General features: G+C 37.3%; 1 protein-coding gene across 1 annotated transcript in view; it reads right to left on the bottom strand.

Moving 5' to 3' along the window:
* mov10l1 (Mov10 like RISC complex RNA helicase 1) overlaps positions 1-15,566 on the bottom strand; it is a 21,528-nt gene extending 5,962 nt beyond the window's left edge. Inside the window, 19 exon segments of the mRNA XM_051128042.1 lie at positions 528-674; positions 2,167-2,348; positions 2,908-2,989; positions 3,085-3,173; positions 3,589-3,647; positions 3,732-3,823; positions 4,613-4,683; positions 4,982-5,159; positions 5,892-6,006; positions 8,339-8,539; positions 8,664-8,906; positions 10,860-10,956; positions 10,959-10,999; positions 11,909-12,096; positions 12,287-12,399; positions 14,357-14,516; positions 15,033-15,220; positions 15,291-15,396; positions 15,468-15,566. Coding sequence (XP_050983999.1) covers positions 528-674; positions 2,167-2,348; positions 2,908-2,989; positions 3,085-3,173; positions 3,589-3,647; positions 3,732-3,823; positions 4,613-4,683; positions 4,982-5,159; positions 5,892-6,006; positions 8,339-8,539; positions 8,664-8,906; positions 10,860-10,956; positions 10,959-10,999; positions 11,909-12,096; positions 12,287-12,399; positions 14,357-14,516; positions 15,033-15,220; positions 15,291-15,396; positions 15,468-15,488 — 2,373 coding nt within the window. The 5' untranslated portion in view covers positions 15,489-15,566.
* Positions 15,567-17,413: the final 1,847 nt, after the last annotated feature.

Raw genomic sequence — 17,413 nt, 5'->3', positions numbered from 1 at the left:
ACTTGATATCCTAATGATTTTTTGCATAAAAGAAAAATAGATCATTTTGATCCATACAATCTATTGTTGGCTACTGCTACAAATACCCGTGCTACTTAAGACTGGTTTTGTGCTCCAGGGTCACATAAAATGTTTTTAATAAAGGTTAGAGAGCCAGTTATTTCTTTGGGCTTAGAATTAAGATGGGAAACATCAAAAGAATCACATTAAAGAGTTACCCAAAGATGAATTATTTACCCATCCTCATGTCATTCAAAACCTATAAGAGTTTGTTTCATCATCTTCTCAAAATATTTTTAATGAAACATGAGCAGTTTCTGTCCCTACTTTAAAAAATCCAGATAAACAAAACCTGATCCAAAAAGGGATCATAAAATAAATCCATATGAATCAAGCAGGTTAATGAAAGTCTTTTAAAGACATGAATGACTTTCTATGATGAAAACATTTTATGGGTTTGGAAACGACATGAGGGTGAGTGAATGATGACTGAACTTTCCCTATTACAGCTGCAGAGAGAGCAGCACCTCTTCTGGCCTGCAGGTGGCGTTGACTCGAGCCAGACTGGCAGCGTGCAGGAATCCGCTCTGGTGCAGACGCATGCAGACGAGGTCAGCAGCGCTGTTGGAGGGCGTGCAGACCAGCACACGACTGCAGGGGATGTGATGATGCACCTGCGGACACAGACACGGTCAGCACATATTCACCATCTGACCTCAGCTCACTCATTACTTGCACTGTGTATTCACAACTAGTTGTCCTGGTCATTGGAATCAAAAATAGTTTAACCCTTGTGCATCAACATAAAAAAAAAAACAAAAAAAAAAATTAACAAATAGGTCCCTAGTGAAAAAAAAAAAAAAAAAAAAAAAAAAAAAAGTTCCATGTCAAAAAAACTGTCATAAAAAATGTAAGATTGGGAGCACAAAGTTAAGTTTGGTCTCATGGCAGATTATTGTTGAAGTTGAAGTTTAAAAAGGGAAACCCCCCAAAAAACACAACATCATAGAGGTTTACGTTTATGAAAATGCTTTATGAACAATATTTTATCTAAAATATATATTTTATGAAACATGTTGAACTCTAAACTTGCAAGAAAATCAAAGCCTTAAATCTAAACAAGTTGCGTTCCAAATTTGAGGTTGATATCTCAAAAAATTTACTTTCAGGAAGATTTTGTTCCATTTGTGTTCCATTTTGTAGTACCAAATTTTCCTGATTAGATGCCACCAAAACTCCGCTGGTGCACATGGTGGTTGGATTTGTGATTTCTTTTTCTCTCAAATATTACAAGCACACACAATTTTTTTTATGATACACATACAAACCACACTCTGACATCCAAACCAACACACCCACACAATTATAGCTGCATTATTTATCCATTTGGCTCTATAATATGCAGAAGCAGAAAACGAGTATTTGCTTTATTGGCCAAATCTGAAAAAAAAAAAAAAAAACAAACAAACAAACAAAAAAAAAAAAAGGCACCATCTGGTAAAAAACTGTAAAAAAAAAAAAAAAAAAAAAAAAAAACTGTAAAAAAAAAATATATATATATATATATACATTTTGAAGCCTTGCCAACAGAATGGAAGTCTGTTAACAAAAATTGCATCATTTTACAGTTAAATGGCACTGTGATTAAAAAAAATAGCAGTTTTGATGGGTTTCAATGGGGACATTTTTGTCCTTAAGGTCCTAAGAGGAACTATTTTTTTGTATTGTACCTAGTGTAAAATAGATTAAGTAAAGGAAACGGGGGTGAAACAGTAAAATTCCAATAAAAATACACACCTGTGCCAACATTTATGCAGCTGGCAATAACACATGCAAAATGATCAAAAAACTAAACTGAAAACGAAAAAAAAAAAAAAAAAAAAAAAAAAAACCCAAAAGGTCGCACAAGGGTTAAGCACATTATTGTAAATTGCTTTAATGTGAGAAAAAAGGGTTCTTGATTAATTTTTTTTTTTTTAAAAAAAAAAAAAAAGACTGGATTCTGTTCATGTTTATGTATTTGTTCTGAAAGTACCAAATGCTGATGAGAATACAATGAACTGTGTAAATTTTGTGCAATTTTTAACAACAGCATATTTTAAAAGAACTTGCTCAGCCTCAGATTTCCAGCCACAAACACAAACTGTAGTAAGTCGCAGACTCTACCTGCAGAATGGCCTCTATGAGTGTGATGGTTTTGCCGGTTCCAGGAGGCCCAAACAGGATGTAGGGTGTGGGACGACATTCTCCACTCAGGATCCGCTTGACGGCCTGTTTCTGAGCAGGATTCAGCTGGACGTTGAAAAACTGTCCAGGGTTTGGGATGCGTTTTGCCGTCATTGACAAATCTGAAACAGCACAGACACATCTAAAATCACAAAATGTCAAATTTAAAAGGAAATATAGCTGCAAAAGCAGCAATTTTGGAGCTAATGACTGAAAAGCCACTTTAAACGAATGTCAAATGGTTCAGCTAAGCTCACACAGCATCGGTCAAGAAACAGACTATTTCCTAGAAAAGATAATGAATATCAAAAATATGTTCAGTCTTTTCTATGCAGCTTGGTCCAAAGAAAATCTGAGCCAATTCTGGCCAAAACTGGACAAGATTTATAGGGGGAGAGTAAACAAAATGATTTTTTATATACCCAAAAAAGGCAGATGAGCAAAATGTTGGAAAATGTCATCAGAATAAACCAAAAAAAAACTTGAAAAGCTTTATAAAAAAAAAAAAAAAAAAAAGTATCACAATTTAAGACTAACTTCAAAATGTGTTTAGTCTGATCTGGTATTGATGGACTCGGCATGACCCAATGAATCCAGACAACAAGCTCATGAATACAATTGACTCCCACTTGGGAAGAAAAATAGGAAAGAAAATCAGTAATTTCAAGCATAATTTCTTACCTGTTTTAGTTTGTGTGGCCACAGACACCATCTCTGCAGTCAGCGCTGATGAGCCGTCTGTTTTCTGGCTTGCGTCGTTCTCCTGATGACAATCACAACACAGACTCAAACACATGGACATTTATTACAGACTCTAATTTCTTAGTCTTGTTTTGATGAATTAACGATCACGCTCACCTCCTCTGAGAGACGTCGATCCTCTTCCTGTGGACTCCACTCTCCGTTCCACTGTGGCGGCTGCAGCGTGAGCACGCTGGGAAACAAAACTCAACCCAGACAACACAAAACCAAACCTAAACTACTGCTTCTCCATACAAACAGCTCAAATGTTCAAAAAAAAAAAAAAGCATTTTCCTAAATGTCACAACAAGCCATTTCTATGTTTTCTGTTATGTCAGACTGTACAAAACATCTTAGTTTGAGGAGTTCAGTCACTATTGACTAAACCAGCTGGTTCTTCATTAGATTGGCTGTTATAGTCTGATACTTTCAGAAACCTGTCAGATTCATTGCAAAGGCATTTAACCGATCACCATTGAGCACCTCACACTAACTAATCCAAGACTGAGATTTGCCCAATTGTGAAAAATATTTTGCAGCTCTGTCCAAATAGTAGAGTAAGCACAGTAAGATGTGATATCAAAAACACAAGATAATTCACATCTGTAGGTGTTTTCTTACTGTTGTCTCCAAAATGTTTGATCTGCTCCAAAGCACAGTGGCACCTCCTCATGGTCAACCTGGACAAAACAGGAAATTCCCGCAAGAATTCTGGTTTAATCATGAAAAGATGAGTTTATGAAGGTCAAGTGAGGCAGCGGCACCTGTTGAAGGTGAACTCCACGTCCAGAGGTTCTCCCAGATAGTTATTCTGAAAATCAGCGTTCACACGTAAACTCACGTCCTCGTCGGTGATCTGGCAATGCACACAACATTAGACTGACAGCTGTCTATCAAACACATGACTAGCATTCCAAACAGTGTCCAACACAAAACAAATTCATATAGTTCTGCAACATCTGATACTGGGTTTTTGCAGGCTTTCCTAAGGTAAATTAACCACTTTTTTCTGAAGAAGAAAAAATAAATAAATAAATTAAAAAAAATGCCATTCCTCATTGACATGTTCATTCTTGTTGCAAGCATAAACTCAGAAAACTAGACTTAATATCTTCATTTAGCATTGCAAATAAATGTATATTTATGGAGGTTTAGATATTTATATTGCAATACACCACAAAAAAATACAGAGGAACATGTTCATGTTTTTGCAGTCTTTGCGACATTTAATGCCATGACTTTATGAATTTAAGACTTTCTGCTCCATTTTGAGATTGTTACGACTCAAGTTGATAAAAGTATGAAATCACTTTTTAATAAATGCAAAAAGGCTCAAATGTATTTAAAAGAAAAAGCTATTTCAAATCATGTTTGGAGGAGAAAATGTGTATTTACAGCTTGGTAATAACAGCTTGTTTATTGAACCATTTTTTTTAATGAATGATTTTTATCAGGTAATGCATGAACTAATAAGCATATACAATCAATGCAACATTAGACATTTTGGATAAAAGCATCTGCTCAATACATAAATGGAAATTAATTGAAGAAATATTCAAATTAATAAATCTGTAAAACAGTTGTTTGTTGCAGATGTACATGCAGAAAATAAACTGAACATTAAGAATATAATTTGTCATGATACCTCTGTGACATAAGAGATGTACTCAATAACAGTTCCTCCACTACAGGGCTTCTTCAGAACAACTTTATCACCTACAGGAGAAATAAACCAACACAAACCATCTTAGTGTCATCTACACCAAACAATTATCTCACAAAAAAAGCACAATTAAACTGACATTTTCTCTTTGCTGTTTCACTAATCACCGGTGTTAACAGTTGTTTCTTCTTTTAAAGGAATAAGTTTGTATGTGTATAACTGTGTATTTTTCAGCATGTACTCATCCTCATGTTATTTTCACCCAGTATTACTTTTAATTATAAGTTTTTTATTCTGTAAATGCATGTACATTAAATAGTAAAGCAGTAGTTTAAAAGAGAGCATCCTGACCGATGAAGAGGTTCGGCCGACCCTCAGCGAGTCCCGGCACCTCCAGGTGTAGAGACACGGCTCCCTTCCTGAGGATGGCGCCGGTGAGGCTGAACTCTCTGATCTCCCTCTCGGCCTGCAGCTCCTCCAACCACAGCAGCGCTGAGAAACGCGGCAGCATCGACGACAGACTCAGGGGCTGCAGAGACACATTATAATAAAAGATGTTATTAATTAAAGATTTTATTGTTTTAATACTTTCATCCAATGCTGTGAGTTTGGGGGCGGGACTATGTTTGTCCAACCACTAGGAGACGGGAAAGAGCTCAGGAAACCAGGAAACGTTTTATGCCACGTTTGTACAATTTTATGCGGTGTTCAAATTAATTTTTTTCTTTTGCCACAATTTTTATTTTGTTTTTAAATTGACAAATTGTAGTTTTGAATAAAAATATCAAACGTTACAACTAGATGCGCTGCTGATACACCAAAGCTAACAGCTGATTTGAGTGAATGACAATGACTACCAATTTTTTTTTTTAATTTGTAATATCACAAGTCTACAAAAATTAAAAAGAATTTATATACAAGTAAGATGCTTCATAAGGTCTAATTTTTTGTAAAAAAAAAATGTTTATAAATGCTTCAATTGCTTTAAGCTTTATTAATTCAAATTATTATTCATGCTTTATGATAAAAGTTCAACTAAACCATTAAAAACTGAAAAAAATGATTTTAAATTAGAGTTGTGTAAAACTTTTAATAAATTGATTGCAATTAATTACACATTGCTTTTGGATTACTGAACTAAGTATTTAACAGAACCCAGAAAAATTGAAACTGAACTTGTGAGAAAATAAAAGTAGTGACTGGTATGAATCAGCATGTGACACACAGCAGTGAACAGGACAGAGACGGACAGGTGCGTTACCTCTGCCAGAGCCGGCCGGACAACCAGCACATCCTTCTGACCTTCAACACAATCTCTGAGAGCCTGCGGCACCCCGTAGTTCCCCAAGAAGTTTGGAAGATGCCGCCGCGCGAGCCTGATGAAAACCAGTGACAAGATGCTTTTCAAAACACTCGCTTTCTGCACATTTAGTAGATGTTTCACTATTCACAAGTATACAACACATATGGCTAAAGTTAACAAGGTAAACATGTAAACATGGTAACAAGCTGAACAATAAAATCTGTTTTAGCACTACTGCCCTCTAGTGTTGTCACGATACCAAAACTTAGACTTCGATACGATACCAGACTAAAATATCACAATACTACTGAACCAATACTACGAAAAAACACAGAACAGGAAAAGTAATTAAATAATAGATGATCCAAATGGAGATCATAGTTATTTTATTTTTTAAAAACAAAGCATTTCATCCGTCCTTAAAAAAATAAAAAATAAATAAATAATAATAAATCACACGCCAGTGCAACTACACAGGATTATGGTGAACAATTACTGAACTTACAGGTGTGTAGAGATCTTTGCAATATAATTTGCAACATTTTTGGTTAATTTATATGGGATTATTTTTGTGCCAATAAGAATGAACGTAACTTTATAAAACTGAACGTAACTTTCCAAGAAACGATCAAAAATATGCCACTGCAAAAGAAGAAAAACACAATGAAAATGAAAAATGAACTCAGTCCCATTTTATTTAACATGCTCTTCAAATATGCTTCATTCTTTGTTAATGATTTTCAAAGAATCATGTTTTCGCGAATCATGGATTCTGAATGCTTGCCACAGCTTTAACAGAATTTAACAAATTTTCGTTTGCTGTTTTGGCACAAACCTCTCGTGGGGGCGGGCTTAACAGCGATCTACTCTGATTGGCTAATGAGCTTTTTGATGGACAGTTGCTCTCTGACCTGGAAGCACGGACGGTGACGTCAGTGGCGCACATATTGGAAAGTTGTTGCGGTGTGCATACTTATTATAGTGCATTTGTTTATATTTTAGTATTAATGTTATTAGTATTTCACCTTTTCGGTCGTCTCTTTTTTTCTAAAGATGAGCTCCCAGGAGAGACACGGAGCGGCATCATCTTCCACCTCAGCTTGTCCCTCAGGGCAGCTTGAAGTAAGTTCGTGTTGCTAAATTAACGTTAATCAATAACATCGATAAAAGTTTTATTCATGTACAGTGTGCAACAGTTCTGATATTTTCTATAAACAAAGCACGAAAGTATTGCACCACTGACGTCACCGTCCGTGCTTCCAGGTCAGAGAGCAACTGTCCATCAAAAGCTCATTAGCCAATCAGAGTAGATCGCTGTTAAGCCCGCCCCCACGAGAGGTTTGTGCCAAAACAGCAAACGAAAATTTGCGAAGCGTAAGCGAAAGCTGTGGCAATGCATTCAGAATCCATGATTCGCGAAAACGATTCTTTGAAAATCATTAACAAAGAATGAAGCATATTTGAAGAGCATGTTAAATTCGTGTGACTGAGTTCATTTTTTCATTTTCATTGTGTTTTTCTTCTTTTGCAGTGGCATATTTTTGATCGTTTCTTGGAAAGTTACGTTCAGTTTTATAAAGTTACGTTCATTCTTATTGGCACAAAAATAATCCCATAAATTTATCTTTGTTATTTATAAGAAGAACCTAGATGCAAGGAACAAACTAAAGGACAACTACCATAAAATAAACACACAAATGACACAAAGAGGGCCCTATGAAATCTGTTTTATTTTTTCCTAAATCCCATTTTAATTTTTCTAGACTCTATTTTAATGGTTACATTAAAAGAAATATTTATCAAAAAGCATGTCTAATTAATTGAAATCATGAAACTTGCAGAATTTAACTTATTAAAAGTTTAACAAAAATTATGTTTTTAAGGCCCTATGAAATATGTTTTATTATTTTTCTCAAATTCAGTTTTGTTTGTGAATCTCTGTTTTCCATGAATTTTCTGAATTCTATTTTAATTGTTTCATTACATTTTAATAATCAAAAGCATGTCTAATGAATTTAGATTTGATAAAGAATATACTTATTATAGACCATTTATTTATTTTTTAGAAATACTGTGTTGTGTATTTAAAATTTTCTGGTAAATATTTTTTTTTCGTGTATGTTCTTTAAACATTTTTAATAATGTTTTTATTAGTAATAGTAGTACTTTCTTTACATTAAGTAATATATTAATATATTTCTGTCAAGTTAAACCAAACTTTTATTTTGACGGGCTGCTGTGAAGACCTTCATTATATGACGATAATTTTCCACAAAAGAAACGGTAAAATGCTCATGAAGCGACTCTGATATCTAACATCTAAAATAGACAAGTGCTCAAACACAAGAAAGGAAATGCACTGAAGCCCAGAATTGGTGATATTTGGGCTGAGTGTGGGGTCACACCTGATGGGGGCCGGCGGGGCCGTGACCGTGAGCACCTGCACGGGCTGTTGGTGCTGCGGCGGCAGTGCCGTTAGACCAGAGTACGGGACGCTGGGTTTGAGCAGACTCTCCTCCGCGCTGCTCACAGACACCTCCAGACGCCTCCCGATGGTGAAGGAGGAGAAGTGCAGGAGCAGCAGCTCAGCGGAGCGACCCAGAGTCCTGCAGCAAAACACATAAGCACAGTAATACATTGTTCATCATGATAATCTTCACAAATGAACAGTGTCACACTTCACTCTGAAACACACAGAGCATGTGTATGACGAGTGAATCAAACCCTCACTTGGCCTGACAGCTGACGGGCACAGACGCTCTCCCTCCGGGCTCCATCTCCAGGTTTATCTCCAGAATCCGCACTGAATCTTCATCCGCACCATCCTCTGCCTCCCCGTCTGTCCCGTCCTCCGCTGGGCCTCCTGGAGGTTTGCTGTTGTTCTGAGATGTGGATCTGAGGCAGAACTGCTGAGCCGAGTCCCATCCTGCAAACTCACAGCAGGTCAGCCGCTGCCGCTCAGAGCCGGTGTTTCTGTGTCAAACAACACAGAGAGAGAAGAAACAGACAATTATTAATTATTTAGTGTTTTCTGAATCAGTGTCGGCTGCAGAGATGAAGTGGATGTTGACTCGTCATCTCAGCAGGACAGTGAAAGAAATGCACCTTTCATACGAATTACACAATAAGAGTGTGTTTGTTTACTGATTTGAATAGTTTCATTGTATAGTAAACTTTTTAAGATTTCTATAGATATATTCTGTAGTCTATCACACTGAGTTTCAGTTCTTATAAAGTTCCTACAAACATGTTTCAATGACAAACCTTATTTGAGGTGTATGAATGATAAGCTAATTTTTGGATTTCCTGCCTGATATACTGCAATCACGGACACAGACCATTTTTTTCTGTGCCTAATTAATAATACTTTGGTAAACTAAAGCCCCGTTCACACTACAAGCGACAGGCAGCGACAAAGCGACACGATCACATTCATTTCAATGGAGAGCTGGAGATTTCCAGCGACAAGAGCGACACTGAGCTACAGCGACCGTTGGTGACCTGATGGGGCGTGTCCAGTGACCCGACAAAGTTCAGAATCCCTCAAATTTATGCAAATGAAGAGCGAATTTTGGGAGCAACAGCCAATAGGAAAGATGATGGTAGATCTCATGTGATCGTTCTCCTCTCAGCCGTAGATAAACATACGCAATGGAAAAATATAGGCTCTGCTTCTCATTCGTTTTTGTTTGTAGGTACAGATTTAATATATATTTATATTATATTTAGTACTGTGCCTCCAAAACGTTTGTGTTTAGAGGCAAGAAACCTGATTCACTGTCAGGGCAACCAGTAATGAGAACAAACACTAGTGACCTCATCACCAGCTCCTGCAACATGCAGCTACAGAAGTCACTGCTAGTGTGAACCAAACTTAAGCCTCTTCTCATTTACTAACAATTACTCAACTATTTGCATTGATGAAATTAACAGTTGGATGTGCCAGAACTTCCTTCAGTTAAACAAGGAGAAAACTGAAGTCATTGCATTCAGAAGCAAAGATGAAGTTCTTAAGGTGAATGCATACCTTGACTCTAGGGGTCAAACAACTAAAAACCAAGTCAGGAATCTTGGTGTGATTCTGGAGTCAGACCTTAGTTTCAGTAGTCATGTCAATGCAGTAACTAAATCAGCATACTATCATATCAAAAACATTGCAAGAATTAGATGTTTTGTTTCCAGTCAAGACTTGGAGAAACTTGTTCATGCCTTTATCACAAGCAGGGTGGATTATTGTAATGGTCTCCTCACTGGCCTTCCCAAGAAAACCATTAGACAGCTGCAGCTCGTCCAGAACCAGAAAATCTGAGCACATCACACCAGTCCTCAGGTCCCTACACTGGCTTCCAGTTATATTTAGAATTGATTTTAAAGTACTTTTACTCATTTATAAATCACTCAATGGCCTAGGACCTACATACATTGCAGATATGCTCACTGAATATAAACCTAACAGACCACTCAGATCATTAGGATCGAGTCAGTTAGAAATACCAAGGGTTCACACAAAACAAGGGGAATCCGCTTTTAGCTATTATGCTGCCCGCAGTTGGAATCATCTTCCAGAAGAGATCAAATGTGCTAAAACATTAGCTACATTTAAATCTAGACTCAAAACCCATCTATTTAGCTGTGCATTTACTGAATGAGCACTGTGCTACGTCCGAACTGATTGCACTATGTATAATCATTTTCTGTTTTTAACTGTCTTAAATTTATTTTAAATCAATTTTTAAATCATTATATCAATCAGTTTTTACATTTTACATTTTTTTGTTTTATTGTTGTGATCATTGTTTTTATGATTGTTCTACTTCCATTTTTGTGATTGTTTTTATAAACTTGCCTTGCTATGTGTGTGGCAGCTGTAGAACTAAAAGTCAGAGATATTCTCTCCTCATGTAAGGTGTGCATGTGTCAACTCACTGGATCCAGATCTGAAGCTCCTTGCTGTTTCCCATTAATAGAGACCCAAAGTGGCTTTCCTGGCTCACCAGGAGCCCACCTTTATTCTCCAGCATCTCTGCAGCTCATCATCTGGCATATTCACCTCTGAGGCGTTTCCACTATCAAAAGATGACAAATGACAAAGAAAAGGACAGAAACTCTCTACAAACAATTGCATTAAATGATTGAATTGATGTTAAATAGTTTCATTGTTATAGAATAAACTTAATGCACCAAAAATATTGAACATGGCAGAAAAGGCACTCATTAAATACTGTAAACATTGAGTGCAATCAGTCGCTTATGTTGATTCAACCGATACAGCAAAACAATAGTTTATGGTATGAATGTGAAACCATTCATCAATGTAGAATTTTGAATCTTTTATTGGGGCGATCAAATTAAAATTCACAATTTAAATTTTAAAAAGTCCACACATCAAAATCCAGCCACATATTTGTTTAGAGCTGTTTTGGTTTGTAAACGGTGCTTAATCTGTGCAGATTTCACTCCTGATTCAGACCAGACCACTTTTTCACTGGAGGAGAAATGTTATTATGGATTATGGACTCCATGATGGGTTTGTTTCAGCTTTTGTCTTCTCAAGATGTGAACTGATGGACTGGAGTGGTGTGGATTACTTGTGGATTATTGTGATGTTTTTATCAGTTGTTTGGACTCTCATTCTAACGGCACCCATTCACTGCATCCATTGGTTGATGTAACGCTACATTTCTACAAATCTCATGAATAAACAAACTCAAGTACATCTCAGAAGGACTAAGGATGAGCACATTTTCAGCTAATTATTCAAAAATGATTTTTAGATGAACTATTCTTTTAAGAAACATCCTGGGTCAATTCTGAGTCCATGACAACTTGATAGTGCTTTTGAGAGCTTTTTTTACATTCTATTACTAAACTGTTCTGTGACTGGACAGGATAATGCATGTGGCATTAAGCAGTTTTTTTTTTTTTTTTTCCAAATAAATCATAATGAGGTGCAAACGTCTACTCGTGAGCGTCACCTGTGCTGGACGGGCGTCATACACAGAGCTCTCCAGCAGTACAGAGACTGACTGCTCTCCACCACCACCACATTCACCACATCACCGCGAGCAGGTCTGAAGCCCGGCGGCACGATCAGAGAGTCCAGACTGAAGAACACGCTGTCCTCCACAACACCGCTGCGGCCGTGCAGAATGGTCACGCTCACCTGAGACAGACGACATAAACACACTCCCATGTCCCTGTTTCATACTGTTTGACCTACACATTTCCAGTCACTGATGATTTGGGAATAAACTGATTCACACAGGTCAGGACATCACTAGAACAATCACTCAGAGATTTACAAGTGTAGAAAGCACAGATTTTCCCACATGTTGAGTGTGATCATGACTAACCCCGTCCATGCGATGGTAACGCAGTGGAGAAACGGCTCGAGCCTGACTGCTCCATTCTGCGGGGCAGACGACGTACTGCGCCAGAACCCAGTCGCCTTTCACCGGCTCAAACCCTAAACACACACACTTTTAGAGTTGATGCTTCATTCTTGAACAGCTGAATGAATCAAGTGATTTAATGGCAAACAATACAGTGCATGGATCAAAATTTTCATGCCAAAAATTGATATTAAGTAAAGATCATTTCCTTCCATAAATATACTAAAACTAAATTTTTGATGAGTAAAATGCATTGCTAAGAACTTCATTTGGGCAACTTTAATGGCAATTTTCTCTGTATTTTGATTTTTTTGCACCCTCAGATATCATATTTTCAAATAGTTGTATATTTTGTTTATACCTGTAAAGCTTATTTATTCAACTTTCATATGATGTATAAATCTCAATTTTAAAAAAAAAGTGACCTTTATGACCTGTTTTGTGGTCCATGGTCACATATTTCTATATTCACAACATAATACAGAAAAGATTAACCACAGTACATTATTTATGTGTGTATTTGAAGTGTAAATGCATTTTGATCAATGGCAAGATGGATTTTGTTGATCCTGATTTCATTTGATTGGTAACAGCCCTATAGTGTAGTGTACAGGAACGTTTGCAGCTGGATACATGATGGACGTGTGGGAGAAGTGGCGCGTCGTGTGTCTGGCCACTCTGTTCCTGGAGGATATTGAAGATATTTATTTATTCGGAACTTTGATAACAGGGTTTTGCTGATGGGATTACGTGGGGCCCTGTGGTGTCGACCATTGGTAAAAGCGGTCAGTGCTGCACAAAACCCCACTAAGCTGGCGGCTGGATTGAAACGGTGGTGGGCAGAGCTGTTAGTACTCAGACTGTGGTTATGGACCGCAAATTGGAAAACATTGTGGAGAAACTAGCGGCTCTGCAACGGGTTTTGGACAGAACTGGAGACCAGTGATGGACATTAGATATCTGCGAAATTGGCAGATATTGACCCAAATTTGAACGGAAAAAAACTTTTTTCTTTCGGCTTCCCACCCTTATTCCAGACGGCCTCAGCCAAGGCCGTTGCTGGAGACAACTTCCCCCGGAGAACGCTCTGAATCCCTCCTCCCCGTTCCAAGGACACCTGTTGTGGACTGGGTTTCTCAGACTTCACAGGCTTACACATACACACACGCACACACACATACACGTACATAGCTACAGATAGACAATCACTGCCTACCCCCTCATCCCACACCTTCGTGTGCTTTTACCCCCGGTGTGGGTAGGCGGGTCTGTGACCAGCGCTTTTCTAGCTGCAGGACCGGATGGCTGTTGGCTACATTGGACTACTTCCACATCCCCTGTCCCCCTCCACTGTTGCAATGTTATGTCTATGTTTATGTGTTTATGTGCTTGTTGCTGGGGCTTTTTTTCCCCCCGATCTCACACTGCCCTACTTGAAGGACAGTCTGGGAGGGTTTTTTTTTTTTCCGACCTCCTTTTTTCCTAATGTATCTTATTTTCCTTATTTTCTATGCCACCTCTTGACTGACCCGTCTTCCCCCAAAATGTGATGTTTGTGTATGGTCGGAGGGGTCCAATTTCACTGCATGTAACAGTGTATGTGACAAATAAAGGGTTCTATCTTCTATCTACATAGTTAAAAGTATGTTCAATATTATGTAACTTTATTTTTGAGAGTGCACAGCAAAAGTGATTATGTTTGTATTGATTACTTTGAGTTTACATAAATATGCCATTTGGAGCTTGAATCTGTTGGACCAAAACAGGTGAAAGATTCTTCTGTTACAGAAGAAAGAAAATCTTATGCATTTGTGCATGAAGGTGTCACTGACACTGGTGGTCATGTTCATATGGATTGATCAAAGTTACAGAATTAATTTAGAATGAAGCGATTTGTAGCTCAAACTGGATGGGGAGGACGTACAGTATGTTTGTACTGTGCAACGACCTCAAATAATCACACATGACAAGAGCATTTAAAAACTCAGTTTTAACAGCAGACTGCTGAGAATTAAAGACACTGACTCTGACCTTCACACAGAGCCGACCGTGGGAAATACGTGGTCTGGTTGATGTATCCTCCATCTCGATCACATGACGTCACTGTTCCAATCAGAGGCCTGAGTTTGTTAGCGTCCGGCATGAGCGCCTCTGATCCGCCATTCTCCCATCCGTCCTTGTGTCGCTCCACCTGAAAACAACAGAAAACATCATTAATTACATTTGATTAATGTTTTCTAGAAAAAAAGACACTCATAATATCAGTGCTTTTACAATTATATTAATGAACTACATCTAGACCACATTCTCAGGTAATTCTCAACAATGGAAGTAGAAATAAAGCAGTGATTCTCGAGCCTGTTCCTGTGGTTTGAATGAATCAGTTGAGTGAATGATTCAATGACCCAATAGACAGTATCAGTGACCACAATCAGCCACTGTTTCCTATACAGCGAATGACACAAGTAAATATTCTTCTTGAAAAAGAACATGTAAATTTATAAAAGTGACACACTAAATAAAACATGAAAGGGCTTTTCCTATATGACAGAAAACATGTCAGATGTCACACAAAATCGCATTAAAATGATGACCCCTGTTACTGATCATATGTGACAGAAAGCGTCTACTGGTGTCTGATGAATTTGAGCACAAGAGCAGGTAGTTTTTGACTATTAATTAGGTGATTGTTGGGGTCAGGTCTCACCCTGAGCGCCCTCCACTGTCCGTGAGCTCGTTCCCGCACCGCCAGAGCCTGGACCGAGTCTCCGACACACAGCACGACTCCTCCTAACACCACTCCCGATGTGAAATACACGGCGTGATCGATGAGGCCATAATCCGCGCACAGATGCGTCACGACGCCCGTCTGCACCTGCCGGATCTGCGGCACACCTGAACACACAGCACACCGCTCAGCCTCACCTGTGCGCGGCCGCTTTATAACATCATGTGATCCACTGACCGTCAAAGCGCGGATCCTCCCGCTGCTCTTCCTCCTGCGCTCGGCGCCACAGCGGCGACAGCAGCTTCGACGTCAAACACTGCACGACGCTCACCATCACTACTGTCTGCAAACACACAGAGCTCAAAAAACACAGCCGCAGATACTGTTATTCAGAGCGCCAGAGGAAACACTCACCTGTCCCGTCCTGACAACCATAGATATATATACTGACTAGATGTCGCCTCTGACGCTGCTGTCCATAGGAACGATGCGTCAGCGCGGCCGCCATCTTGGGTCGGGGGAAGCCGCGTCTATTCTGCATTAGTTAACATTGGCAGAGAACTATCAACGATTAAAATCACCTTAATTTGCTTAATTTTTAACCGATTTTCAAGCCGTTTGGTTTATTATAAATGTCAGACATATATTTATGATAGAACATAGATTAATTAATTATTTTACTTATATGATATAAGTAAAATAATTAATTAATCTATGTTCTATCATAAATATGTGATATATCATATACAATACAATACTTAGACACACGTACATAACTAATTAATTTGTTCTACAATGCACAAAACAATTAAAAGGATGCTGATAGTGATATGAAAAAAAAAACATGAATAATATAAAATAAAGTATATATAAAATATAAATAAATAGATAAATAATAGAGCAAAATTTAAATTAATAAAGGCATGAGTTAAACAAACAAAGCGGAAAAAAAAACAAAAAACAATTATGGACTTCCTGACCAACAGACCTCAGAATGTTAGGATGGGGAACCTAACATCTGCATCTAGGCAGAAATTAAATCATCCTAAATCGTCCAAATCTCAGATGATTTTTTTTTAGTTTTTTGGTTTGTTCCAACTGACAGACATGTATTTATGATCGAGTCCAGAGAAAATTGAAGCTTTTGATATTAATCTACTTCAAAACTAGGTGTAAGTTTATTATTCTTCCACTTCAGTGAACGTAAAATTAACTATTGTTGCTTACCTTAGCCTAGTCTACTGCACACAAAATGGCTACACAGGGTTGCTGCAGGATTTTTAAGCTCAAATTTAAGACTTTTTAAGACCTTTTTTAAGACCTGCACAAATAAAATTAATACCATATGAGCAGGGTAGGGCAATGTCTATGGTTAAATATTAAACTGTAAAATGACTGTAAACTACTGTAAAAAACGATTTACAGTTCAGATTTTTCACAAAAACAAAAGGTTTTATAAAGTGATACATTTCACATTTCTTTAAAGTGTCAATTTTTAAGTAAATAGAAAAAAGTATTCCTTTTATTAATTGAAACAATTATTATCAATAAATTATTATATTAATTTAAAAAACATACAAAATACATGTTAGTGTTTAGATTTTTATGATGAATTATCTTCTAACTGATCCACCAGTTCACATTTACAGCTCTGCATGTTTGCAGGGTAAAAACATGGGTCACTTTTCGCTTTGGTCTGAACAAAAACAACCTCAATACTATGCTCCTGCAAAACCACATTTCTGGGACCCTATTTTTTGAGACAGCGCCATCTAGCAATTCCATTTCAACAAAGAAATATCAAACAGACGCAAAGACTAGATCCATTGAAACTATATATATATATATATTTTTAATATTTCCATCTTATTTTTAATGTAAAAGCTGATATAAACTTGAGTGTTCAAAGGGGTGTCAGCAATCTCCATTTAGCCCATTAAACTGTCCAAAACAGTTCATTGTGCTGCTGGATGTTGTAAATTAGTATTTGTATTCAAATTATTTTAAATTTATTAAAGTACTAATAAACACACTAATTTGTACAGCAATTGTTTTACTGTTTACTTCACTTTGTTAAGTGGGTCACACGTCAGACATGAAGCGCAGCAGCTAATGAACTGAAGTCTAGAATATATTGAAATAAATTAGGCTAAATATTTCAGGGGTAAGTTTAGGATTAGGAGTTGGTTAGGACAATAATTAAGTGTATACAATTAAACAACTAAATTCAGTATTTCCTTAAAAATAATAATATACAGAATTGAATAGCTACTGCTATAAATAGTATGAGCTGTTAATGCATACATAATACAAATAAATAAATACAATAAAATAAAATAAAAATAAATAATTAAAAAAAA

The sequence above is a fragment of the Labeo rohita genome, chromosome 2, assembly GCF_022985175.1.
Source record: "Labeo rohita strain BAU-BD-2019 chromosome 2, IGBB_LRoh.1.0, whole genome shotgun sequence".
Classification (NCBI taxonomy): Eukaryota; Metazoa; Chordata; class Actinopteri; order Cypriniformes; family Cyprinidae; genus Labeo; species Labeo rohita.
The sequence above is the reverse complement of the archived record's forward strand: the minus strand, read 5'-3'. Positions and strand labels throughout refer to the sequence as shown.